General features: G+C 45.0%; 2 protein-coding genes across 3 annotated transcripts; one reads left to right on the forward strand and one right to left on the reverse strand.

Moving 5' to 3' along the window:
• The first annotated feature begins 395 nt into the window (after nt 1-395).
• SLC36A2 (solute carrier family 36 member 2) lies at nt 396-25,588 on the forward strand. The gene is made up of 10 exons (XM_021697192.1): nt 396-559; nt 3,555-3,645; nt 4,215-4,303; nt 4,825-4,920; nt 10,277-10,361; nt 13,411-13,629; nt 15,223-15,321; nt 20,136-20,302; nt 22,261-22,430; nt 25,317-25,588. The coding sequence occupies exons 1-10, from the start codon at nt 396-398 to the stop codon at nt 25,586-25,588; spliced, it is 1,452 nt and encodes a 483-aa protein (XP_021552867.1).
• On the reverse strand, nt 6,742-7,343 carry LOC110586885 (DAZ-associated protein 2-like). 2 transcript variants are annotated; one of them, XM_044916896.1, is made up of 2 exons: nt 7,134-7,343; nt 6,742-7,037 (listed from the first exon to the last, which is right to left on the reverse strand). In XM_044916896.1, the coding sequence occupies exons 1-2, from the start codon at nt 7,261-7,263 to the stop codon at nt 6,757-6,759; spliced, it is 411 nt and encodes a 136-aa protein (XP_044772831.1). In that variant the 5' UTR covers nt 7,264-7,343; the 3' UTR covers nt 6,742-6,756. The 2 variants fall into 2 exon arrangements, with proteins under 2 accessions (XP_044772831.1, XP_044772830.1); XM_044916895.1 differs by having other exon boundaries at nt 6,742-7,006; nt 7,073-7,343.
• Nucleotides 25,589-27,585: the final 1,997 nt, after the last annotated feature.

The raw sequence follows: 27,585 nt of genomic DNA on the forward strand, positions 1-27,585 counted from the left end.
TTTAGTCCAGAGTTTGATTTCCTCATTATTTAATTTATAGGATTAAATGAGAAAAAAAGGTAAAGCACTCAGGAGAACGTCTGTCTCTTAGTGAAGTGCCTCATACATGTTAGTTAAGAAAATGATGGGTATTGTAGTCACTGCTATTAGGTGAAGTGGATGACTCCCCTCTCAAACCCCTTCCTGCCTCTCCTGCTCCAGCTTCTCTTGCACAGAGCTTCTTCTCTGGCAGGAGGAGCATACTCTCCAAGGGAGGTAGGCGGGGCCTCATTCCAGCTCGGCCAGAGCGAGGCACAAGCTGCTGAGCTGGGGTTTGCACCTGACGGACACCTTCCTCCTTGCCTCCTTCCAGAGCAGGCCTCCTCAACACCCAGAGCCCTCTCTCGGAAGCAGTCATGCCTGTGACAAAGAGTGCCGGGGGCCCCCAGGGCACTGTTGACCTCAAACTGGACCTCAGGTCCCCTCCCAAAAGTGCCAAGAAGCTGCAAAACAAGGACTCCAGTTTCTGGGATGGACCCCCTTCCGAGTCACCAGGCTTAGAGAAGACCAAGGGCATAACGTGAGTGCTTTTTTCTGCCACCCCCATTTCTGCCTCCAAGCCTGCAAGCTTGCACTGACTAAAACCCTGGTGCGGCGTGTCTGACCCCCATCCCATTATGCAGATGGGAAAACCAAGGTCAAAAAAAGTGCAGGCAGAGACTGAGTCAAGGTAAGAGCTTACAGGGGCAGGAGCGGAGACTCCAGAAAGCCCTAGGCTCTCATGGTCCCACACTCAACAGGTGCAGATGGGGACACTAAGGCCCACTTACCCCAGGCCACGCACTGGGTCATTGGCAGGATGGGCGCTGGAATCCAGTGCTGGCCCTAAGCCAGTTTTGTTGCTGGTCAGTCCTGATCATTGGCAGAATCCCTAACTTCTCCAAGGAGGTGAGATCTGAGCTTAAAACCTTGGCCTCACTGACAACCAGGCATAGACTCCTCTCTGCCTCCTTCCTCCAGTTACTCTGGCCTCGCCTTGGGCCTGTACTTCAACTGTGAGGACATCAAAAGCACAGCATGTGGAAGACTTTTCTCCCACCTCCCTGGGGTGTGTGTGGGGGTTGGGGAGGCTTGCAAACCATGGCCAGGAAGGGTCTGCAGAAGGAGCTTAGGTGGGGGAGCCACACTACGGGCGGGGCTCAGCAGCCTCCGCCTGCACCACTCGAGCAGAGTGGCCAGTTTACTTAGGACATGTGGGTGGGTGGCCCGCTGGAGCGTGCTGCTGCTTTAAGAAGAAAATGCGGACAGCACTGGTAAGGTAGAGAGAACACCTGCACTCAACTAGTGATCTGCACCTTCCCTTCCCCCAGCCTCGGTGTCCCCCAGATGCAAAACAGGGGTAAACAGGTGGCAATGCGAATTTAAAGAGGCTGCCTGTGGGCATTACATCTGTTGGGTGGGGGTGTGTAGTTAGGAGGGAGATGTTACCACAAGGGCAGGCGAAGTTCCGTTGGTCAGCCAGGATGGCCCCGACAGGGTTCGGTTGCCCCCAGGGACTAGTCCTGGGGGCTGTGAATTGCTGACACTGAGAATGAACTCTCCAGGCCTTGGGGCCATCCACTGAGGAGCAGGGCTATTTCTCAATCAGAGGCCTGGGGGGAACCGAATAGCTCTCGTGTCCTAAACTGACAACGTGGTTTGGTGGCAATTTCAACTACTTAAGAATCAGACATAAAGCATGAGAGAACTAGAGGGGCCCTCCCGGTTTGGAGCAGAAGAGAAATAAGTCGGGCAAGCATGGAACTCGGGTCAGCTCACCTGGGTCCAGATGCCCATTTAGCTGCTAACTGGCTCGAGCAAGTGCAGAACTCTCTACCCCAGTTTCTCCTCTGTGAAATGACATTTCATTCCTCCCAGGATGGCTGCAAAGGTGATTTGTGCATAAAGCCCCCAAACACAGCACCCTTAAAAGCTGGCCACTGCGAATACCTTGAAGGTCCAAGGTCACCAGAGGAGTTGGGGCTAGAACACTGATGTCCTGCCTCCCAGCCCCGTGCTGTGCCCAGCTCACCACACTAAGTTTTTACGTTTGGCTGCATGGCCCAAAGTTAAATTCTGATTTCTTAAGTCCTTTGGTTAGAAATTTCTAAAGTGACCTGTTGACCCTTTCCTTGTTGCAAAACAAGCCCATTATTGGAGGGCCGTAGGGCACAAGTGCTTGCTCAGCGATGTTGACACCCACAGGGAGAGAGAAGGGCACACGATTCTCCGCCCACTTTCTCCCTCAGTTGTTCTCTTTAACCCATAACAAATCAATGGGCCGATGGGCTGATCCTTCTGAAAGCTAGAGGATCTAGGGATTAACATAAAGATAAGGGTGGTTGGGGCAATTCTTTCAAAATATCATTCCTCCCAACATTTACAGAGGCTCAGCAAAGTAGACCTGTTGCCCAAGATGACACAGCTAGTTAAGTAGTGGCCTTGGGATTTAATCTCTGGTTTGTCCAACCTCAGAGACCAGGCTCCTTCCAGAATACCTCTGGTGCCCCTCACAGTCAGTGTCCTCACTGAAAGGCTCACCCAGGGAATTTCCAATGTTTCAAAAGTTGTGGATGTGAACCCAACACTCACCTTGGTCGAACCTGGTCCAGGTACAAAGAGGTATAGTAATAAGTTGTTCTGTAATTCATCAACACAGAGGGTACCTCCCTGGAACTTATCCCTGAAGGTGCCCTTCAGACCACCTTCCCATCTGTCTTAAAGAGGGGGTCTCAGTTTTTATTTTTGTTTTTTTGGAGGGTGGAAAGAGACCTGCCTTTCCCCAGCTTGAGGTCCTGGCCTGAGGGCCCAAAAAATTCCTCTGGAGCCCAATCCCCAAATGACTCTGTCTCAACAGATCCCATCTGGGGACCCAAGTCATCTGACCTCTTTAATTCAGAAGTCACCATGAAGTGTCTAAAGTGTCTTTGCTGCTGACCCTTTTCCCTTTTCTCTGAGTTTATCCTGTCTCACCTACTAGTTTTATGACCTTGGGCCATCCCCTTTCTGAGCTTCCATTTCCTTCGTTACAAAATGGGATTTTTCCTTTTATATATCTCTCTCGACCTATTACCAGGAGGTGGTCCAGTAGAAATGGGGTGAAGAACAGGGACTCTGAGGCATTTCTGGGTTCAAATCCTGACTCCCCATTATATCTTTGGACAAGTTATTTTAAAAAAATCTCTATGCCTCAGTTTCCTCATCAGCAAAATAAAGGCAATAACCTACTTCCTAATCTTGATGAGAGGATTAAATGAGGTAATACGGGTAAAGTACTTAGCATAGTATCTATTATATAGTAAATAGTAGCATGGCATATATTGAGTGTTAGCTGCTAAAACCAGGACAGGCAAACTGAAATGGTTGGTCACCCTACAGGAGACCCAGAGGTGCCGATCAAGGTCACAGGGACTGAGAGATGGCCAGGAGCCCACCTATCCAGCTGAACTCAGGTGTTGGCATGCTGTGAGGGAATGCTGGTTGGACCTCCTCACCTTCACGCACCTACACCCTTATGTCTCTTTCCTCTCCTTTAGAGCGTTCCAGACCTTGGTTCACCTGGTGAAAGGCAACATGGGTACAGGGATCCTCGGGCTACCCCTGGCTGTGAAGAATGCGGGCATCCTGGTAAGAGGGGCTGCTGCAGGTGGGGCCAGCATGACAGAGTTGTAGCAGGGAAGTAGGAGGAGAGCCTCTCAGAGTTTATAATGGCTTACAAGAAGCAGTCTTTCTAGGAGGCAGCTTGGTCCAGACTTGGAGTCTAGATATCTAGCCAGGGTTTGAGTTCCGGCTCTGCCACAGACATTGAGTGGCCCTGGCGGGTCATTTGTCCCTTCCCTGGGGCTCAGTTTTTCCTTTGGAGAATGCAGGGGTTGGATGATGATGAGTTTTCCTCTTGTGCCCTGTGAAGCACTAGTTCTCAGGGACACCTCAGAGGCCACTATGGGTCAGAATCCTGAGTCCCCCACTCCCACCACAACACCCATTGTAATTGCTTTATGTACTTTATTGGAGTACTGCTTGAGATTATATTTGAAAGAATAGGTATTGCTGCCAAAAAGGACTTGCAAAGCAGTTTGCTAGAAAGTTCCTTGAGTGCCAAATGGTATCTGTGCTACCAAATCTGTCCTTGCATTGTTCTTCATAAATCCATTCTCTTCTCTCTTCCCATTTCCCTTGGCTCCCCCTTCCCTCAGATGGGCCCGCTCAGTTTGCTGGCCATGGGCTTCATCGCTTGCCACTGTATGCACATCCTGGTCAGGTGTGCCCAGCGCTTCTGCCACAGGTGAGGAAAACAGCATCCTCATGTCGATTGCTTTGGTACTTGGTTCTCAGGGATGTCCCAGAAACATCCTACATGAAACAAGAGCTTACTTCTTTCTTCCAACAAGGCTAAGAAAAAGAGAAAAAGCATTTGGGATAGGGACCTAAGATGAGGCTCTGCCATGTGACTCATTAGGTGATCTCAATCAGGCCACTGTGATGATCTGCTTGGCTCATCTGTAAATTGGGCATAAACAATCCATGCCTAACCCTGCCTCAGAGAATTGTGATGAGAACCCATTGGGATCATGGATACGAAAACTGCTGTGCCCATGTGAGGTGTGCTTTATTGCCCTGCTTATATAGGAACCACCCCACAGGAAATACTGCCAGGTGTCTAAGTCTGAACTAGAACTTGGGTCTCTGCCCCAGTGTTCTTTCTACTCCCCTGGGTCCTGCCTTGCTGTGTGTCTCCTGACTTTTTAGTACAGGATCTGAGGTTAAACCCTCTCTTGGTAACTCTGTGTGCACTTTCTCCTACAGGCTTAACAAGCCCTTCATGGATTATGGCGACACGGTGATGCACGGCCTGGAAGCCAGCCCCAGTGCCTGCCTCCAGACCCATGCCCACTGGGGAAGGTACCTTGTTCTTGCTCTGCTGGAAGTGGAGTGAGCTACAGGAGGTGGAAATGTGGCTTTCAGGGATGCCTTCTTCCCTGGAAAGCTGACTCGTGTGGCACAGAATGTTGGGCTTTCCACAGGGAAGGGGTTCACTGGCAACCTTCCTGACCCAGCCCCCCTCCTTGTATACCTCCAGTGACAGCATGCTCATTCCTTTGTTATGCAGCTTTAATATTATTGACTTATTTATGAAACTGTATTTATCCTGTTGTACTATGTACCAGGCCCTGGAAATACTGTGGGGAGCAAGGCAAACAGGCTTTGCTCTCACAGAACCCATAATCCAGTGGGAAAGACAAGCATTACACAGTTTAGGAGATAGTCATTCATAACCATTGGGATGAGTGTGATGAAGGAAGGAAATACTAGTTGCTACTGAGCAGGTAAGGCGATGTGTGTGGGCTCATGTGGTCTTCCTAGGTTGGAACAGTTGAGATGAGCCCTGAAGGAAGGAATTCTTTTTTTTTTTTTTTTGAGGTGTAATGCAACTTCATCACTTTATTCAAATCTTTAAAATAGTCTTTATTCTACATTTTTAGTATAAAAAATCCACAAGTTAAGTGCACCACAGTGTAGAGAGAGACATACAACGCTGACCTTCCATAACAGTCAATGGTACAGTCAAACATCACATGGACAGAACACAAAATTTAGATGAACTGAAATTATAAAATAAAATAAAATCCAATTTCAGAAAACAAAAATCAAAATATTAAGGATCCCTGAAATATTCTTAACCCTAATGAGATTTCACTGGACTCAAGTCATTTTGTAGTGAGGGATTCATAACATGACCCCATTAACCCAGCTGAGGAATTCTCAGGAGCCATGAGGGCTTACATCAGGTACTCTGACAATCAACAGTAACCAATTTTTGGATGGGAAAACTTCCCCTAATTTGGCTCTGACGTCATCAGGCTTTTGAAATGCATCCTCCTCCTTGCCCCCACATTTTAAACAAACCTGTTTATAGTACAGTTTGCATTGATACCCTTTGTTCAAATAGAGCTCTGTTTTTCTGGCACCAAAGCAAATTGGGGTTTGGTTCATGGATGAAGAAACAGCCTATGAGGAGGGTCCAAGAGGCACCCTCCACTTTTGCCTGAGGAGATACAAAAGCAGAAGTAATGGGGCCTGTGCTTGGGGCACAGAGGGGGTTTCAGAGGATCCTTGTGAAAGACCAGTTAAAAGATGGCAAGTGGGACAAGTGCAAGGAGAGAAGGGAGTTAGTCTGACTGGCTTTCTGTCCTGCACCATTGATTCAATGGAGATTGGTGGGAAGGAACTGGAAGAGACTAGAGGTGAGGGTGGGACATGGGGCAAAGGATGGAAAGGAGGGAAAGGCAGACAACTAATGCGTTTCATTTATAACAAGTAATAGAAATCAAAGACTTAAAGGAGATTAAAGACCAATCAGAATAATTTGGCAACTTTAATTCTTAGGAGATCAAAGTTCCCTCCAAACCTAATTTGATGTTTTATTAACTAAGAGCAAAGACCAGTATGGTACAGTATTACTCCAGAGGAATTAAAGGAAGATCCTTAGGGCTGCTTTACCCACATTCATTTTATGAATGGATGCCTCCCCTACCTCAAAATGCTTTAAGGAGGTACTGCTACCATTACATGGTTCCTTATTAAGTTTGAAAAGTGCCTGAAAGTTTGGGCACCAGAGAGACACCCCAACAACGTGTCTAAACTGCAACTTCAGGTTAATAGGACTAAAGCAGTTACATTGTGAGAAGTGCTGAAGGTATGTGATGTCTTTCCCGTCACAGAGGTGGCCTTGGTTCTTCACCAGATGGTGTAGCCACCATCTGAGCCACCCATGAAGAAGTTTCCCTTCCGCTGAGTTACGAGGACATTGGCTCCCTGCATGGCTGCAAGCTGAGCAGCATGGGGAGGGCATCCAGGGGGTGGAGGAGGAATGTTGCCAGCGGTAGCCCCAGCTCCAAATCTGGCACCTGCATCATACCCTCCTTCCACCAGCATTGCTGAACCAGGTGGATAGATGGGGCCAACTGGATAATAAGCCATAGGGATTGTGGAACCTAAAGGTCCAACAGCCACAGATTAGGCCATGGGAAGGTACAGTGAGGCGCCAGGAAATGCAGCTGACATGGTGGGGACTGTGGCAGCCCCTGGGTGCACAAAGCTCGGCTGGTAGAGCTCTGAGTAGGCAGGTAGAGCATCAGTATAGGGTGGAGCCTGAGGAAGATGCAAGGTCTGAGGGTACAGTGGATTCCCAGGAGGCTGCACAGGGTAGGTTGGCTGCGTTGGATATTGACCTTTGCTGTTCATGGTGGCTGCTGGTCCGGTTCGGCTCGGCGTCGCGGACGGTTATTTTTTTCGTCCTCTTCCTGTTCGTAGTCACTTCCGTGTCCGGAAGGAATTCTTAAGAATAAGGAATTACCTAGGGGAAAGTGGGCAGCCTGGATGGCCTTCCAGGAAGATGGAAGAACAGAGCATGAAGGTCTGAAGCAAGATGGAATGCGTGACAGTTTCAAGGTACAGAACGACAGGGAGCTTGAGGGCATAGTCAAGGAGATGAGGCTGAAGAAGAATCCAGGGGTCCAAGCAAACTGTACATTTTAGACCCTCCTAAAGGTTTTTGTTTTTTTCTTTAAAACAACAAAGAAGCCACTGGAGGGTTTTAATCAGGCAAGTGATCATACTTGTATTGTTTAAAGATCTCTCTGGCTTCGGTTAGGAGAATACATGGTAAGTGAGCAATCGTAGATTAGGTCAGACCCAGGGAGGGGGCTGTTGGCAACATCCAGGCAGATAGCAATGACACCTGGGACCAAGCTGGTAGCAGTGGGGATGGAGAAAAGTGAATTTGGTTATGCTTTGGATCCCAGGACTATGGGAAAAAGAAAAGTCAAGGTTGACTCAGATTTCTGATGACTTTTAGTTTAGACAAGTTGGGTTTGAGGTTCAAGTGGAGATGTCAAGTGGGTAGTGATATGTATAGGTTTGAACCTATCTTCATGCAGGACATACAGAACTGACGTCATCAGCCATGAAGCCAGGGAGCAGAAGACGTCCCTTAGGGAGAGAGTTTATAGTAAGAAGAAAAGTGTATTTTAGAAAAGGCACACACACACACAAGACCTTAAGGACACTTTGCTGAACTGACGTCCTCCTCCTGCAAACTGCTGTCTTTTGCTTTCCGGACTGACACAGAACAAGTCAACCCCCTCCATCCTCGGTACTTGGAACTAAATCTGCTCTTTTGTCTTTGTTTTCAGGCCTGTGCCCACTCCATCTGCCTACTCTTTTCTGAGTACCATCTAGGTCAAAGTCTCTCTTAAATCGTGATACTCTGAACCATTACAGCCCTGCTGTGTGCCCTCTCACGAAATGTAGTTTGCAGAGCATCATGGCTCTGGCACCTCCCTTGGCCCAAAGCCCATTCACATACTGAATCAATAAATTGAGCCTCTGAGCAGACGAAGAAGACTTTGGGATGATAACCAGTATTTTCCCAGTGTGTGACCCAAGAGGAGGCTTTGCCTGTCCCTTACTCCTCAAATCCTTCTACCCATCGTTGGACATAGAAAGCAGCTTTTCCTGCTCTTTTTAGGGACCTTGCTCCACTAATCATCTCCTCTCCTATAACTTGAACTTCTTTTTGGATCTGTGGGCTCTTCCTCTCAACAATTAAATGCATTCACGTGTCTCCATCTTAAAAAATATTAATATAAACTCATGAAGTTTCCTGGACCTCACACCGTCCTTTAGCTGCTATCCAATCTTCTGTTCAGCAGCTGCTTATTCAACAGATATCTATTGAATACCTGCAGTGTGTCAGGATGTGTCGTGGGAATGGGTCTACAGTGATGACCAGAATGGGCACCATCAAGACTGGAGCTCACACTTAGTTCTGTGAAAGAACAGCACACCCTCTGACTTTACTTCCATTCATCTGGTTCACACCTCTTCTGTGGGTCACCTGGCTTTTCTGTCCTTAGACTTCTGTTGAAGGTCTTTCCACCAATGTCCTAAAAGACCTCCTTATTGCACCTTCTTTGCCCTAGAGAACCAGTCAACAGTGTGGGTACAATGAACTGTTCTCTTCTCCAGATGTTTTCTCCTCCCTTGGCTTCTATTAAACCCTTCCCCTGCCCCTAGTTTCCCACCTACCTCTCTGGCCAGTCCTTGGCTTTCATTGCAGGCTCCTTTGTTCCTGTCTTCCCTTTAAATGTTGGTGTTCTCTAGGGTTGGAACACCACCTTCTCTTCTTCTCCCTCTGCATGCTCCCCAACACTGACCTGCCTTCTCAAGGCTTTATCCATTTCTGACAAATCAATGTTCCAGACCCTCATACACAGTCGTCTCCTGAATGTCTCCTATAGGAGCCTCAGCCTCAACAATTCAGATACTGAATGTGTCACTTCTTCACCTTCCCCTAAAACCTGTTCCTTCCTTCCAGTTCATTTCGTTGTCCTAGCCAAAGCCTGTAGGAACCTTTGATCATTGCCTTTCCCTTTCCCCCACATGTTAGTGGTGACCAAGTGTGGTTAAGTTCTAGCTCCCTAGTACCTCTTAAATTGCTTTAATTCTCTCCTCCTAATGACCACGTTTTTGTCCAGGCTGCTGGACACCTCTGTTATTTTAAGAATCTGCTATGCGGCCTACCCATCCTGAGTCTTGCCCCCTCCAGTGGATTCCCCACAGCCAGAGAAATCTGCCTAATCCCTCTGCTGAAATGCTTTCCTCACTCCTCTCCATGTTCTCCTCCTCGTCTTTTTAAAAATTTCTCTCTTTCTTCCCCTTCCCAAGGGACTCCTGCTCAGGTATTGGTTTTTCTATGAAGGCTATCTGCTCTATAATTAGGATAAAATATCCTTTTCACTGTGGCTCTTAGTGCCATATTCTTTTTTGGTCACTAATCTATGAACCACTCGAGGAGGGGACCATGTGTTATTTGTATTTCCTCAGAGCCTAATACGGTGTCTGGCACATGGTAGAACAAATTTTCATGTTAATGATAGCTAATAAAAATGGTGTGCTTACTTCCCTACATCAATTAGTATCAATTATGAGAAATGCCGCAGAGCCAGGTGTGGGGGAAGGTTCCCAACCATAAATAATTCCTCCACTTCCTGAGCTGGGAGTGTGAGGGTGGTTGAGAAACACTTTTTTTTTTTTAAAGAACTATTGTTACCTCACTTCTTACTGCCCCATTGTTGATTGTGTTAGCAGAAGCAAGGGTGCTGGTACAGGGTCACCAACCCCTGGGGACAGAAATAGAAATGACAAACCAACTCTTCTTTTATAACATGTTTTCTTTCTCTCTCCTCTCTTCCAGGAATATCGTGAGCTTCTTCCTTATAGTCACCCAGCTGGGCTTCTGCTGTGTGTACATTGTGTTTCTGGCTGATAATTTAAAACAGGTAGAGTCGTCTAGAGAAGGTGGAAAGGGAAAGGACATGGAAAAGGAGGGTCCTCTGTGAGTTGTTCAGCAATTGTGGCTTCTTCTTTTGGGTTCCTAGTGTCCTCAACAGTACAATAAAGGAAGTTAAACTAGATGTTATGAAAGAATCCAGACTTCCCCAGTTTGCCTATCTGTTCTACAAGTGGTTACTTTTTCCAGTATCTTGGACCTTTTCGCAAAGCCGGTCTCTAAAACTGAGCTGGAAGAAACCTTGGATTTTTGTCAGTTGTCCTGCCTTGGAGTTTAATCATCCTTAACTCTCCTAAGACTGATATGGCTCTTTTTGGATGATACTTAATCTTTGGACCATCTTTATCTACCTTTAGCTGTTTAACCTCTGGTTTAACAGTGGTCTCCAGGAAGTTGTTTTGATCTAGCCCAGAAATTATCTTGTAGCAATTTAAGCAAAATATTGTAGGTAATGACAAAGGCCATCCTTAGTCAAGCAGTGAGCTTAAAAAAGAAATTATTCTTTAGGGCTCTCTCTTTTTTTTTCCCCCGCTTATAGTAATAACCAGAAATTTAGAAACGTAAAGAAATTAGAAGGAAAAAAATAGCATGCATTCAGAGTTAGCTGCTATTCTATGTTAGGAACAGGGAGTATTATATATGCTTTCTCCCATTTAATTCTCTCTGTGGCCTTATCACTGTAGGTACTATGGTTATTCCTATTTTGCAGATGAGAAAACCGAAGCTATAAACTCTATAATGTATAGAAGATCACAGAGCCAAGGTTAAAAATCCAGGCCGTTTCAACATCAGAGCTCAAGTTCTTGAACACTATGCTATATTACTTTTCAAAATGAAACAAAATTGGGGCACCTGGGTGGCTCAGATGGGTAAACATCTGACTCTTGATCTCAGCTCATGTCTTGATCTCAGGGTCGTGAGTCAAACCCCACATTGGGCTCCACGCTGGGCATGGAGCCTACTTAAAAAGTTAAGAAGAAAGGAAGGAAGGAAGGAAGAAAGAAAAAATGATTATTAATTCAACCACTCGTGGTTATTATTTTAAGTTGGTATTAACTGGTTAGCATTTTGTAATGTCCTTACATTTTTTTTTTTGTCCTTACATTTTTTAATGTAATTTTTACCAGCTTCATAATATTTAATCACACAGATTGGCCAGGACATAGTCTTCTCTTGTTGGATATTTTATTTGTTTCCTTTTGTTTTACTACTATAATCCGTGGAGGTCTTTGTACACCCCTTTATTTTTTTGGCATATATTCCTTAAAGTAAAATTACTGGGTCAAAGAGTGATTGTGGGGCGTCTGGGTGGCTTAGTCGTTAAGCGTCTGCCTTCAGCTCAGGTCATGATCCCAGGGTTCTGGGATTGAGCCCCGGGTCGGGCTCCATGCTAGGCAGGAAGCCTGCTTCTCCTTCTCCCACTTCCCCTGCTTGTGTTCCTGCTCTTTCTGTCTCTCTTTGTCAAATAAATAAATATAATCTTTAAAAACAAACAAACAGGGGCGCCTGGGTGGCTCAGTCGTTAAGCGTCTGCCTTCGGCTCAGGTCATGATCCCAGGGTCCTGGGATCGAGCCCCGCATCGGGCTCCCTGCTCCACGGGGAGACTGCTTCTCCCTCTCCCACTCCCCCTGCTTGTGTTCCCTCTCTCGCTGTGTCTCTCTCTGTCAAATAAATAAATAAAATCTTTAAAAAAAAAAATAAAATAAAATAAAATAAAAATAAAAACAAACAAACAACAACAACAAAAACAAAGAGTTTGATTGTTTGAAGGCTCTTAAACATGGCCAGATTGCCACTTGGAAATCAATCAGCTATCAACAGAACATTATCATCTGTCTAGAGATAAGGCAAGCATTCTCTCTAAGAGTTTGCAGGCTAAGTAGGATGTGTTCTAAAACAAACAGGTTAGCTCTCAATATATTTTGGTCCTGGGTCAGGACACCACTAACAACTCTCTGAAGGCAGGGCCGCTTCATGGTGAACTTAAGGGGCAAAAATGTGCGGGGGCAGGAAAGATCATTGCAGCAAGAGAAAGCTCCCTTGCAGAGATGCGTCTGAGCTGGGTGTTGAAGGACGGGTTCGAGAAGAAGGGGTGGCAGCCAAGAAGGGAGGAGTGAACACTGGAGGCAGGAATGTACAGGTCTGGCTCCGGAGAGGCAATAAAATTGGTTGTAGAAGGTGTGGACTTTGGGAGAGGAAGAGCCTTCAAGGTTGAATGGGGCCCATGATGGAGGGCCATGAATGCCTGCTAATGTTTCAAGTACTTTTCCTATTGAAAGGAATCAGAAGGTGAGGAATCAGAAAAAAATAAGACTTAATGGTTCATTTAAGTAATCTTGGTATGTTCTTAAGTGAAAAGGAGATTTCAAAATAAGAGTATATGCTGCGATTGCAATCTTGTTAAAAAAAAAAAAGATGAGTATGATACATGTAATTTGTGATATGGTATAGAAAATGCATAGATGAATATATTCCAGGACATCACCCTGGCTACCAATGCGTACTGAGATCATCATTGTTTTTACATCTTCTTCTTGCCTCATTCTAGTCTCTAATTGTTCTGCAGTGGATTGTTCCGCAATGTTCCGCAATACTGCTTGCACAGTAAGACTACCCATTAAGTCAGGCTGATTCTGAACAAGGGTAGTACCATCCCTCTCCTCCCCCTCCCCCCTGACTTTGCCAGGGGGTGTTTGTACTGTGTGCAGGGGGGTGTTTCTTGTTTGTCACAGTGATTGGGGGATTCAAATAGCTCTTATTGGGTGGGGTCCAGGGATGCTAAATGTCCTGCAGTGAATGGTCCAGTCCTCATAAGGAATAATTCTCTCACTCAAATGACAGTGTGAGTCCGATTGAGAAACAGTAAGTGATGAGTTTTTTGGTTATAAGCAAAAGAAACTCTAACTAACTCATTGTGAGGCCCTGGCGTGTGAGACATGCTTTTTGTGAGGGAGTTTATGGGCCAGGCACTAAGCAAATCCTGTGGCCAGTAGATGTATTGAATCTTCCCCTCTTGCTTTTCCTGTTCCTTCCTCAGGTAGTGGAAGCAGTTAATGGGACCACCAACGACTGCCATTACAACGAGACAGTGTTTCTCACGCCCACCATGGACTCGCGACTCTACATGCTCTCCTTCCTGCCCTTCCTGGTGCTGCTGGTCCTCATCCGGAACCTCCGGGTCTTGACCATCTTCTCTTTGTTGGCCAACATCAGTATGCTGGTTAGCTTGATCATCATCACCCAGTACATCGTCCAGGTTAGTGCACACGACGCACCCGACTCCTCCAGTGAGCAGAGCCTTTTATCAATACTAGACTGATACCTACCTAGGGCCAGCCCTGAGGGTAGGTGTGTACCTCACTCTTCAGCCTCATGCCGTTGTACCATTATTTCCACAAAGATGTCTCTGTGCCATCTCATTCTTCTGCATAGGTCCTCTTTTATGTTGCTGCTCCAGTCCTTGTCAAATTCTGGCCTTTGAAAAAAATGTTGCTTTGCAAGGAAAACATCTTGATGGGTGAACCACAGACCATTCCTGTAATGGTTGTATAGCAGCAAAGGGCAAATGAAAAGCAGGATCTCCTACTAAAGCTGAAACTTACCAATTCCCTATAGTCTTACATCCTCTAGGCTGCAATTCCAGGTGTCCAAAATTACCCATAGGAACTCAAGAGAAAAAAATAATAATACTTAGTCACAGAGGCATAGTCTCAGAAGACCACAAGCAAATATATCACAGTGCAAATTACAACGCCTTCAAGGTTGAGTTGTGGATATTGATTTTTCCCTCAATATCCTACTTTTCTATCCTTTCTAATGCTTATTTACTGGACAAGACTACATAGAAATTTAAACCCAGAAGGCCCTTGACATATCTCTCATATCATTCAGATATTTTTGTATTTCAGAAGTCACATGAAAAGTTACTGTGTCCATGGAATTTAGTAAAAATTACATATTAGTCAAATATTTTAGGATAACTACAAATAGGTCTTATCTTCCTTAAGGCAACATCGATAAATTCTACAAAATTGAATTTCCTAATAAGATAGCTACCTTTGATTCATTTTTGGACCATTCTTGAAGTTGCGCAATTAGAGAAATGGCTCTGTAATTATTGTCCCATTCAGGTCACAGGGTACATAAGATATTTTTTCCACACACTTTCTTTCCCTTCAGTTTATAGCTCATTGAAGAAAAGGGGACTTTCATATCTAACGAATTACTCTGGACTCCCAAGAATATCACTAACTACAGTCAACAGCAATTTCTGTCACCCATAATCACTGGTACATTCCAATTGTCCGTGGGCACTTCAGGCTGGTACCAACCTGTGATGCATGAGATTTTCTTTTGGAGGATTCTGGTAAACCGTATTCCCCCCATGAGGTATTCAGTACTTGGACAATACCTCCATGTTTCTGTCCTCTGGCTCTTCGGTGTTGTATGTGTTAAAATCAACTTTGATGCCTACTTCCTTTTGAAGTTTTCCGAGTTTCTTGACATTCCCTTTTTTTTTTTTTTTAATTTAGGTCTACTCTCAGAATACTGCCCTTTTATTTTTATTTTATTTATTTATTTATTTTAAAGATTTTATTTATTTATTTGACAGAGAGAGACATAGCAAGAGCAGGAACACAAGCAGGGGGAGTGGGAGAGGGAGAAGAAGGCTTCCAGCGGAGCAGGGAGCCCGATGTGGGACTCGATCCCAGGACCCTGGGATCATGACCTGAGCCGAAGGCAGACGCTTAAGGACTGAGCCACTCAGGCGCCCCAGAATACTCCCCTTTTAAATGAACTGAAACGTGCTTTGAGAGTTAAGGTCTTACTACATTTCTCTCTCCTGTAGGAAATTCCAGACCCCAGCCGGTTGCCACTGATAGCAAGTTGGAAGACCTACCCTCTTTTCTTTGGAACAGCCATTTTTTCATTTGAAAGCATTGGTGTGGTAAGGTTTGCATTGGGGTGATCTTTCCCCCGTGCTGTGGGTGGCCTTTTGAACAGGATCCAGGAACTCTAGGTTTCTGGGTTTCTGTGTGCACACAGGGGAGAGTAACCTCTTGTCCCAATACATCTATTAAACATTTATCTTCATACCAACATGTGTTTCCTAATCTTTTAAAATCAAGACAAGTGGAGGCATACAATTTACAGGATTTAATGAAACAAACAAAAGGAGTTTTAAGCTGGGAAGTACTATATATTTACAATGGATTATTACATAGTTTGTGTTTCCACACTTGAGGAAGGATAGTGCTGTGTATGTGATGTTATTTTACTTTAAATTTGCATACAGTACAATTCACTTCGGTGGGGGCAGTGTATACATTTCTGTAAGTTTGGGAAATGCATAGAATCATAGATAGGCCACAATCAGGATACAGAACAGCTCCCTCACCACCAAAAACTCCCTTGTGCTGTCCCATTGTAGTCAGCTCCTCACCTCCCACTAACCCCTGGCAACCACCTTCTGTTCTCTGTCTCTATTGTTTTGTCTTTTCCAGAATGTCATATACCTGGGATCATGCAGTATGTAACCTGTTGAGACTGCATGTAAGATCACCTATGTTGTTGCATGCATCATAACTCCTTGCTTTCCATTGCTGAACACCTGCTGAACAGGCAGCACCAGGATTTTTTTATCAGTTCACCTGCTGAAGAACAGGTTGTTTCTAGTTTTCGACAATTATGAATAATGCTGCTATAAGCAAGCATTTGTGTACAGGATTTTATGTGAACATAATGTTTTCATTTCTCTAGGAGTAGGTTTGCTAGTCACATATTAATGTATGTTGTTTAACTTTATAACAAACTGCTACACAGGTTTTCATAATGGCTGTACCATTTTGCTTTCCCACTGGAATGGATGAACATTCCAGTTGCTCTCATCGTCACTAGTTCTTGTATGTCCTGTCAGCATTTTTTTATTCTGCCATTCTAATAGGTTCATAGTCGTGTTTGATTGTGATTTAATTTGCATTTTATTAATGACCAATGATTTTGAGCATCATTTTGTGGGCTTGTCATCTGTATATCCTCTTTGGTGAAGTATCTGTTCCAATCTTTTGCAAACTTTTAAAAAAACTGAGCTGTTGAGTTTTAAGAATTCTTTATATATTACAAATACAAGTCCTTTATTAGATATATAATTCCAAATATTTTCTGTAGTCTGTAGCTTGTCTTTTCATTCTCTTAACAGTGCCTTTCACAGAGCAAAAGTTTTAAATTTGATGAAGTCCAGTATATCAAAATTTTCATTTTATAAACACTTTTAGTGTTTTATCTAAAAACACTTTGCCTAACCCAAGTTCACAAAGATTTCCTCCTGTATTTTCTTCTAAATATTTTATAGTTTTCATTGTACATTTAGATCTATGATCCATTCTGAGTTAATTTTTGATAAAAGTGTTTGTATGTTGGGGTTCTTTTTTTATTTTTTTTTTTATTTTTTATTTTTTTATTTTTTAATTTTTTTTTTTTTTTTTTGCAAGAGAGAGAATGAGAGAGAGCACGAGAGGGAGGAGGGTCAGAGGGAGAAGCAGACTCCCTGCTGAGCAGGGAGCCCGATGCGGGACTCGATCCCGGGACTCCAGGATCATGACCTGAGCCGAAGGCAGTTGCCCAACCAACTGAGCCACCCAGGCGCCCGGGGTTCTTTTTTTAATAGGATACCCAATTGTTCCAGCATCATCTGTTGAAAAGACTGCCCATTTTCCATTGAATTGCCTTTGCATCTTTGTAAAAAACGTAACATTATTGTCTTTCAATCCATGATCATGGAATGTCTTTCCATTTATTTGGGTCTTCTTTCATTTCTTTAAACAATGCTTTGATGCTTCACATCATTCCCACACATTCACAACTTAGGGCAGAGCCCAGGACTTCACTTACAGATTTAGGGGATCACTTTCTCCAGCATCCTCCTATCCATGTTTTCTTGCACAGTCACCAGCTTCCAGGGGCTTCTTTTTCTGATTCTCTGGCTAGAAAGCCAGAGTTATAGCCTCCCTATAGTGCTATGCACTTCCTGTGACTGAGTCTGACTGGGGTTAAGCACTGAGAGAAAAGAGAGAAGGAAAAACTAAAATAAAAATGAATGAATGAATGAACGAACTAACAGCGATTCCTTCCAGGGCCTGCTTCATAGACATGCAGCTTATGCAGTTACATAGGGACCTGTCTTTGGAAGGATCCTATTCATGGTTTAATGCTCTGCTTTCATCATCTTGAAATTCTTGATTTTTGAACAAGAAGCGTGCAAATGAAAGTTCTTTTTGCATAGGACCCTATAAATCATGTAGCAGAGCTGATTTATCCCCACATTCTTTGGACTCCCAAACCCCGTTTCCTAGTTCTTTTGCTCAAAGAGAAAAATTTGTGTATTTTATGTATTCTGTCCAGGGCTTTTAGTTTTAATCAGTAAGAGAGCTATGGTGGAATGTGCCTACACCATCTTAATGGAAGTAGAGCACTTTATATTTAGAATTCTGGATACTCATGGCAAAAAGCAGAGTGCGATGGTTGAGCAAATGATTTTGGAAGCAGAATATGCTGGAATCTTACTTTGGCCATGGATTACTCTCTGCACTCTAATTCCCCACTAAATGATGGTAGTGATTGTTCAGTAAGTATTGAACACCTACTATGTGCTAATGATGATTAGTATCAGAGTTCACATTAGCTCTAGAAACTTCTAGCCCAGTCTCTGAACTTTCCGAAGAGCCTAAGCCCTGAAGGGGAAAGGGACTTGAGCCAGGTCACCAGCTGGGAACACCTGCAGTTGTGGCTAAAGCCTGGTGCTACTTCCAGAGACCTTAGCACTTTATGTAAATTTATCAATTTATCAATTTGATTGATTGTGGGAAGGAGAGAAGAAGAAAGCCAGCTACCGAGTAAAAAAGGTAATTTTTAGCCTGGAGAATTTATGCAGCGAAAATGTATTGCAGGGTGTGAAAGCTCAGGTTGGATCATTCACTCTCCACATAATCCCCCCAGACATTTTCCTGAGCACCAGCTGCTACTAGGAACCTGCCTTTAATCTGGAAGAAAGTGGAAAGGCACAGTGATGACCTTGACATGGCATTCCCCTCAAGCATTTCCATTGCATGGGGTTGAGATGCATATAGGACAAAAAAGGAGTTAACAGTACAAGGGAGTAGGCGCCCAGGTCCTACTGAGTAATAAATATATCCAATGCTGGAGAGTGGGGAGAAGCAAGTACTTGAACTTTGGAAGACAGCCCCCCGTCTGCAGCCTCACTCTGCAACTTTCAAGTGTTGTAACTTGGGGCAAGTTACTCCATCTTCAGAGTCTTGTTTTCCTCATCTGTAAAATAAGAATTATACAAGCACCATCTTCATAGAGATGTAGTCTTCACAGTATTAAAAAATAAGAACAGTTGACATTTACTAAGCCTTTACTGTATGCCATTATGGTGCTCATATAAATCTGAAAAAAACTGCAATAGGTGAGTTTTCAGATAAACTGAGGCACAGATCAGCCTAATGATGCATGCAAAGTGTGCTTTAGTCCATGGCCTGATCAAAGAGGAGAAGGTGGAGGGGGGGCTCTCAGCTGATAGAAGCCTAAGAAGGGATTTATGGGATGAGAGGCCAGAAGGTTGGTTCCAGAAACAGAAGTGACCTTGGGATGCCCAGCAGGCTCCAGGTAGTCTGTCTCAACTTGGATTCTCTCAGAGCCAGGTATACATCTGGGGAAGAAGGATCCAGAGAACATGGTGTGTAGGGAAATGTCCTGCTGGGGAACCAGGAACCTCCAGTCCCAGCTCTGCCACAGTCTGCTGTGTAAACCTGAGTCGCAGCCTTCCCATCTGAACAGAGAGCAGCGAATGCACTAGAATTGGAAGTCTCAAACTCAAATGCCTTTAGAAGGCAATGTGAGTGAAGAAACCAGGTGTATGTCCGTGTGAGGGGGAGAGGTGGGACTGGTGAATGGGGCAAGAATAGTGTGCCCAAAGGCATTCGCCTTCAATTGTCTAAAAGGCAATGCTGGCCAAACAAAATGCATCTGCTGGCCAGATCAGGCTGCCCCAGGGGCTGAGTTCCTTGATCTGCACAACCTGAAGAAGGGCCCTTCCAGCTCTGATGATCCAGGGCTCATCTTGTGACTCTAGACCTTCCTTCCTTTCTTCCCTTTTTTCTCATTTATTGTGGTAAAATATACCTAACATAAAATTTACCATCTTAACCATTTTTAAGCATACAGTTCAGTGACGTTAAGTACATTCACATTATTGTGCAACCATCACCACCATCTATCTTTTGGTCTTGCAAAACTGGAATTCTGTACCCACTGAACAATAACTGTTCATTTGCCCCTCCATGAGTCCCTGGAAACCACCATCCTACTTTTTGACTCTCTGAATTTGACAACTTCAGGTACTTCATGTAAATGGGATCATGCAGTATGTATCATTTTGCGACTGGCTTATTTCACTCAGCGCAATGACCTCAAGATTTATCCATGTTATGGCATGGGTCAGAATTTCCTTCTTTTTTTAAGGCTGAGTAATATCTGTTGTATGTATATCATCTTTGTTTATCCATTTATCCATCAGTGGACACTTGGGTTACTTCCACCTTTTGGCTATTGTAAATGATGCTGCTATGAACATAGTTGTACAAATATCTATTCAAGTCCCTACTTCCAGTTTTTTTGTGATATACTCAGAAGTGGCATGCCTTTCTTTTGTTCATGTTCCTCTTTCTCCTTCTGTCTTTTTACACTATGATCCTTCTGTAGGTTCTGCCCCTGGAAAACAAGATGAAGGATGCCCGCCGCTTCCCAGCCATCCTGTCTCTGGGAATGTCCATCATCACTGCCTTGTACATCGGCATCGGGTCTCTGGGTTACCTGCGGTTTGGAAATGACATCAAGGCCAGCATAACCCTTAACCTACCCAACTGCTGGTAACTTCACAGGCCCCCAGGTGGTGGGCACTCAGGGCCGGGTGGGAATGTGTGGGTGACTGCCTCCCTTCCATAGATGGCAAACTAAGGTCTAGAGAGCCTCCACAGTGACAGGCGGAGCTGTAATTAGAACCCTGGGCTCTGGTTTCTCTGTCCAAGGAGCTCCTCCTTCAATAGCCTGCCATGTTGAATGAAGCCTTGATAGCTTAAGATGAAGAAGGACATGATTTAGGAAGAGAGAGAAGTGACAGTTCTTGGTTACCTAAGGAGAGAAGGGAGGGGCCCTCAGGGAGAACAAGAGGCAGAGAGAGGAGTTGGTGGGTGGCAATAGTCATCTCTGATTACAGTTCCTGAGGCCTGTGCTACAAGCCTTGCTTGCTACAGACAAGGGTGCACATCCTCCAAGTTAGAGTAGCTAGGATAAAAAAGTAGTAAAACAAGAACCAATTTGGGAAGACCACTGTAAAAACTCTATGTTCAAGTGCACCTAATTCATGCAACAGTTAGCTGACCCAGACTTCAACAGTACCATATTTAAATAGACACACGAACCCATATTGCGTTGTGCAGCGCTCTCCCACACGGAGGCATGTCATTAATTATAGGATGCCTGTCTTTTTAAGGGTCACTTGGAGGCTTAATTTGCCTAAATGGGGCTCCTTTCCCAAGGTGGTAAATGTCATTCATCAAGCATTTACTGCATGCCAATTATGTGCAGATATCAGTCTAGACATACATGGGCATGGAGGGTACTGATGGAGTAGGCTGTGATCTTGAACTTCACTACCTTCCCCAGCTCATGATCCAGTGACAATGGGGGAGGAATAGTGTATATACACAAATGGAATAGAACAAGGAGCCCTCCAGAGTAGCAAAGAGGCTCTGGGGACTTTTGAGGAAAGAAATCCATCCGAATGAGAATCTTTGTGTGCAACAAGACAACTCTGTCCAGACAAGGACAACTCTGCCATTCATGGGCACAAGTCCTCGCTGCACCACCTCCTAGCTTGTGGTCATGGACAATTTACCTAACCTCTCTGACACTCAGTGTCTTCATCTATAAAGTGGAGTTACCATGGGGATTAAGTTGGGCATGCAGTATACCTCAAAAGATGGAGCAGATGGAAATGGACTAAAGTGGTGTTTCAGACAGCAGGACTAGTGTGAGCAAGAAACTCAGATATGTGCAAGTTAATCTTTCTAAGGAATGGCTCCCCAGCCCCCATATACATACAGGTTTACTAAACGTGTGAGATGCAGCTACCACATTAGTGGAATCAAGGAAAAAGTCCTATCTCCATAGGTCAAAAAAGGCTTTGGTAAAACTCCACACCCCCCATCACACCCTGTCTCTGCCCCTCGTCCAACGCCTGCAAGTAACCCTGCCTCTCCTTTTGCCTCCCAACCCCCACGCAACCCTGTTTGTAGACTGCTTCCTTCCCCAAGGATTCAGGACTCTGCAGTTCTCTCAACCTACTAGAAGCATGTGCTGGGGGCCTGTTATGTGCCATGAGCTCTGGGGGGAATCCAGAGAATTGCTAAGGACTGACATTAGATCACAAGGGACTAACATGTTTTAGACCCAGGTTTTTTGGTCTTCACTACTTACCACTGTGTCTCCCTAGGCAAGGCAGCTGGCCTAAGCCTCTAGTTCCTCAAATCTAAAATTGACCATCAAGTGGTAGTGGTTTGTGAAGGGGTTACATGTAGCCACGCTCAAGATTCTTTTTCTTTAGGGATGACCCCCTGTTGCCATTTGGATCCGTGATCCCTCACTCTGTTTTCACCGCATGCTCTGCTGTGACTCCCTCTTGGCTTTGGGAAGTCCCCCGCCCATCATTTTCAGACAAGGAGACTGGAGCCCAAGGGGCATTCCACCATCAGAGGTTAATGTTTCCAGGAGGCCAGGTGCCTGAGTGTGGTGGCCTTAGGGAGCATTGCTGTGGTTTGTCCTGCAGGCTGTACCAGTCAGTCAAGCTGCTGTACGTCGTTGGGATCCTGTGCACCTACGCCCTGCAGTTTTATGTCCCTGCAGAAATCATCATCCCCTTTGCCACCTCGCAGGTATCAAAGCGCTGGGCGCTGCCTCTGGACTTGTCTATCCGCCTCGCCATGGTCTGCCTGACATGTGAGTACAAGGCTGAGCGAAATGTTGCTCTTTTCCTGAGGCTGTCAGGAATCCGCCAGATGGTGAAGGATAGTCCTGATAACCAGCATTGACTGAGCGCCATTTGTGTCTCAAAGACCGCACTAAAGCTTTACAAGTGTAACTCATGTAAGCCTCGGGGACAAACTAATTCTTCTATGTACCTAATTAGTCGGATTCACAGGTGTCCAGCCTGAGGGAGTGACACAGCTGGTTGAACAATAATCATAATGATAATACCTGATATTTATTAAATACCTACTGTGTACCAGCCACTGTGTTCTTTTAGGCCGTATTTCATAGTATTTCATTCAGCCCTGCAGGAACTCTTAGGAGGTAGGACTATGATAAACTTTCCTTTTCAAATGAGAAAACTGAAGCAGAGAGCAATAAGTAACTGGACAGGAAGTGCCAGAGCTTGGATTTGAACCCACATCATCTAAGTCCAGAGTCAGCACCCTTCACCTCCGAGACAGAGGTCAGTGGCCAGTGAGTCTAATCTAACAGCAGAGGTGTGTTTTTGAGCCTCAGAGTGTTGTATAAACTTGTGCCAACATTTAAAACGTCCAAGATCTCACATACAAATCCAGATTTCTAACGTTTTCAATTAAAATGCTTTGGCAAGCCTAGGATCACATTCCCCACTGGCAGCAGTGAGCTGGACTTGCCCCTTAGGCTTCAGCTGGCCCCGCTCACCCCCTCACAGTCCTCCTTATGCCCCAGGCCCCATAATCCAGGGCACCCCATTTGTGCAAGTGTTTTAGCAGGGGTGAAGGAGAAGATAGAGATTTCCTGCACAGAGTGTCGTGTTCCCCAGCTGTCCCTAGCTCCTTTTATTTGCGATTCTAAGACTTCCTCAGGGAGATTCTTTTTTTTTGAGATTTTATTTGACAGAGAGCACAAGCAGAGGGAGCAGCAGAAGGAGGGAGAGGGAGAAGCAGGCTCCCCACTGAGCAGGGAGCCCAATGTGGGGCTCGATCCCAGGCCCCTGGGATCAGGACCTGAGCCAAGGGCAGCCGCCTAACCAACTGAACCACCCAGGTGCCCCCCTCAGGGAGATTCTTGCTTCTTGCTGCACTAGACCAACCCATGCAGTTCAATGGACACCAGTTTTCTTTCTTTGAAATGATTTGTTCCCAGTTTAGCCCAGGAAGGGACACTGCCATTCGGAATCTTAAGAGACTCCAGAGAGATCAAGGCATTTGTCCTAAATGTGAAGATAATAATCCCTGAAGCCTACAGCTTCTGCATGCACTGCCCCAATCCAGACAAATGCGGAAATAAATTGAAATAACAAACTTTTCTGAGTTATATTATATTATAGTGCTTTATATTAACTCAGTTATGTTGGGGCATATAAATGAGTTTAAAACTTGAACACCATTTGCAGTGTGAACCATAACACCTAAAAGGATAGATAGCATTTATCCCCATTTTGCAGAGGAGGAAACAAGCTGCGGAGGAGATAGGGACCTAACGCAAGGCCACACAAGGGGAAGCCAGAATCCTGCCTCCCAGACCTGTTTTGGTTTTGATGTACCACACTCCTCCTCCACAGGAGGCCTGGGAGAGGCTTCTGGGCCTTCTTGGTGAGTCTTCCAACAAGTCAAATAAAAAATGTGGAAGGCCAGACCTATAAAGCATCCTAGTAAAAAATAGATAATTTCAAAATCTTTAGCTTCTGGTGTTTGTTGTTTTCTAACATGTGTGTAAAACCTGGAGAAGACATTCTTTTAATGAGACCCTGCGATCTTGTTCCAACTGAAGACCCCTTTCTCCTATAAATAATTTCACATTCTAATCATTTGCAAGTAAGAGGTGCATGTAGTCATGTTCATTATTAAAATGTTAGCTCTATAAAGGCTTTTTTTTTTTAGTTTTTATATCTTCCGTACATTGATGTGTCCCAAACAGATGGGACAGTTCCCAGCACTGTTATTTAATGTTATTTATTAAGTTAGAGCTTAATCGTTGTCTTTTTAAAAAGATTATTTATTTGAGGGGCGGGGGAGATCAGAGGGAGAGGGACAAGCAGACTGCTGTTGAACAGGGAGGCCAATGTGGGGCTGGATCCCACAACCCCGAGACACAACCTGAGCTGAAACCAAGAGTTGGACACCAACCGACTGAGCCCGCCAAGCACCCCTTAATCATTGTTGAATAATGTGGGGATTTGAAGTGCACCTCAGTGGCATAAAAATTATTTTAAGCTAAAAACATCTGAACAAACAGCAGCTACAGGGAGGGGAAAAATAAATCCTTATCTGAACTTCCTTTGCTGAATTAAGCAGGACCTTCTGACAAAGTACAGCCTCCATAAATCCCCTCTCTGGAAGGTTTTCTGCCAGAAAGGAGACTAACCCATCATCACAGACTAATTCCCTATATAAACTCTCTGAACCAGTCATAACTTCCACTTGTTCTTACATATGCTCTTTTTGCCCCCTCCTTTCCCCTTATGAAATGGGCATGTGAACCCCTATCTTTGGCTGTTCTGGGAGCCAACTCCTCTGAAGGCTCCCTAGCCCTAAGCAAACTGTCTTTTGTCGTGTTAATTTTGTCTACTGTCAGTAAATCCCCAGCCCCTCCCTGCCCCCCCCATCATTGAACCTATAGTAGGCAGAGGGAAGATTTCTCTTCCCAACAATATGAATGCTTATTTTGGAAAAATGATTAGGAGACACACCAGATTTTTAATTCATAGCCACTAGTGACGTGATCAGAGTATTATAGGACTTTCAGTGTTTTCCTTATGTAACTAAAATCGAGAAACAACTGGTTTATGTTTTAAGAAAAGGATTCTAAAACCAAGCTTGGGAAGCTTGACTAAGTCCTGAAGATCCATATATCCCGTATCCTCTCCCACAGGTACCTTGGCCATCCTCATTCCCCGCCTGGACCTGGTCCTCTCCCTGGTGGGCTCCGTGAGCAGCAGTGCCCTGGCCCTCATCATCCCGCCCCTCCTGGAGATCACCACCTACTACTCGGAGGGCATGAGCCCCCTCACCATCGCCAAGGACGCCCTGATCAGCATCCTGGGCTTCGTGGGCTTTGTGGTGGGGACCTACCAGGCCCTGGACGAGCTGATCCTCTCGGGACAACCCCTCACCTTTTCCAACTCCACCGTTTTTATTCAGTGAGAATGGCACTGCACCTTATCCACCAGCACCTGACTTTTGCTGGTATGGATATCTTGTGTATGCTTTATCTTTATTTTGCCTCTTTATCTTTTTTCTGGGCCAAGTCATGGTGAAGCAAGCAAGGACTCACCAGCTACAGGGTCTAGATGGTAATTTACAGATTTGTTTTTAATTACTTTTCTTTCCATCTCTAGCTTTCCCTTAAGTTGAGAGTCTCCCATGGAAGGCTCTTGATTCATCCAACTTCTTGGCAATTGACAAGGTGGATTTTGTACCTTGAGTGGTGCTATGCAAGAAGAGGCCACCGGGGGGAAACCAAGTGACAGCAACGGGCAGAAGGAGGCGCAGCTGGCTAATGCTGACCCTGAGCTGGTAGACAAAGGGTTTCAAAGAGCATAGACTAGGGGACATAACCTATAATCCAACAAGGAATACACAACTCCTATGACAAAATAGTTACGGCAAAGAGGTCCAATGTGAGCTGCAACTCTCAGAAAGGAGCCATCATATTTAAGTCAAGGGCAATAAACTTTCTAAACCACTGGATAAAGTTTTAGCCCAGTTCAGAGATGCCAGCAGCAGATAGGAGGTGTGGATGTAGATGTGTCAGTGGCAGGGGGGAGGGGAGTGGACAATACCATTACAGTATCTGACATTTACCTCTTAATTCTTGCAACAAGCATTCTACCTACTGTGTGTCAAGCATAGTTAAAGGTCCTTAGAGTAAGTTGCAAAAATGGCCACAAATTCCTCTTGACAATGTGACTTTGTAGCTCCTCTCAACAAGAGGTGAAATCTATGTCTCTACCCCTTGAATCTGGTCTTGCCCTCATGACTTATTTGGACCAATGGGACTTTAGTAAATGTGATGCAAGCAGAGGTTTGGTGATAGCTTGTGCATCAGGACTTTCATTTCTCGCTATGCTATGGAGCCATGACCATCAGGTGAAGAAGCCTGAGCTAGCCTACTGGAGGATGAGAGGCCATGTGGAGCAGAAGCGAATCATCCCAGTTGAACCCATCCCTCAGATCAACCAGCCTGCCAACTTCAAGACACATGAGGGAAGCCTCCTAGACCAAACCCAGCCCCAGCCAGGCTGACCCAGATTCTAAGAATTGCCCCAATGATCCACAGAATTGTGAGAAATAATAAATGTGGTTTTAAGCCATAAAGTGTGGGAGTTTTTATGCAGCAAAAGTTAACTGATACTCACTCTAAAGGAGATATACCAATGAGAAAAGCATCTCTGCCCTCAAAAGCTAGTTCACTATCCACTGGGGAAGAATTACAGGTAATCAACTAAGTCGATAGCATCATTGGTCCTTTTAAGGGCAAAGGGACGCTGACTGCTCTGGAGTACTGAGTATGGCTTTCCACAGGTGGCGCCATTGACCTGGATTTCGAGTAGAACTTGGGTCTCCTGACACTGAATCTTGCCCTCCTTCCACTCCGACCTGCTTCCTTGACAGTCCTGGGCCTTTTCTCATATCTGAGCTTGGCTGGCAGCAGGAGCCAGCCAACCTGAAACACCATCTCAACCTTCCAGGTAGTGTTTGCTCCTTCCTCCCTAAAATCACTAAAATTAGGAAAGTGCCCCCAAATAACCGAGTAGATATTATAGGGCAGATCTATAATCCCAGGGGAGAGAGTTTCGCATCATACTTCCTGTAATTTATGGGAATGCCCCATGCTTGTTTCTGCCTCCATTTTAAGAGAATATTTGAAGAAGCCCTTTCCTGCTTATTTTCAACCATGAGCCTTCCTGTATGGCCTAGGGAAGATGTTGGGGGAGAGTGTCTGTCCCAGTTCCTAAATCCTGGTCTGCTCCTTTTGTGTGTTACTTTCTACCTCCTAGACTTCAAGGAGGTACTTCATGCTCACCAGCCCTGCTCAGGTAAGAGAAGGGCCAGCAGACCGCACCCAGATCCCCTAGACTGCAGAGTACCTGCTGGGAGTCAGGACACTCATAGCCTATGCAGTGGTCCACAGCCCACCC

The sequence above is a fragment of the Neomonachus schauinslandi genome, chromosome 7 (assembly GCF_002201575.2).
Source record: "Neomonachus schauinslandi chromosome 7, ASM220157v2, whole genome shotgun sequence".
Classification (NCBI taxonomy): Eukaryota; Metazoa; Chordata; class Mammalia; order Carnivora; family Phocidae; genus Neomonachus; species Neomonachus schauinslandi.

Excerpts from the sequence above, each read along its gene's own strand:
- LOC110586885 (XM_044916895.1), bottom strand. The coding sequence starts at position 7,263 with ATGAACAGCAAAGGTCAATATCCAACGCAGCCAACCTACCCTGTGCAG. Across the intron at positions 7,007-7,072 it reads GTCCCCACCATGTCAGCTGC|AATCCCTATGGCTTATTATC; the intron begins ATTTCCTGGCGC and ends TTTAGGTTCCAC.
- SLC36A2 (XM_021697192.1), top strand. The coding sequence starts at position 396 with ATGCCTGTGACAAAGAGTGCCGGGGGCCCCCAGGGCACTGTTGACCTC. Across the intron at positions 10,362-13,410 it reads TGGCTGATAATTTAAAACAG|GTAGTGGAAGCAGTTAATGG; the intron begins GTAGAGTCGTCT and ends TTCCTTCCTCAG. Across the intron at positions 22,431-25,316 it reads CGCCATGGTCTGCCTGACAT|GTACCTTGGCCATCCTCATT; the intron begins GTGAGTACAAGG and ends CCTCTCCCACAG.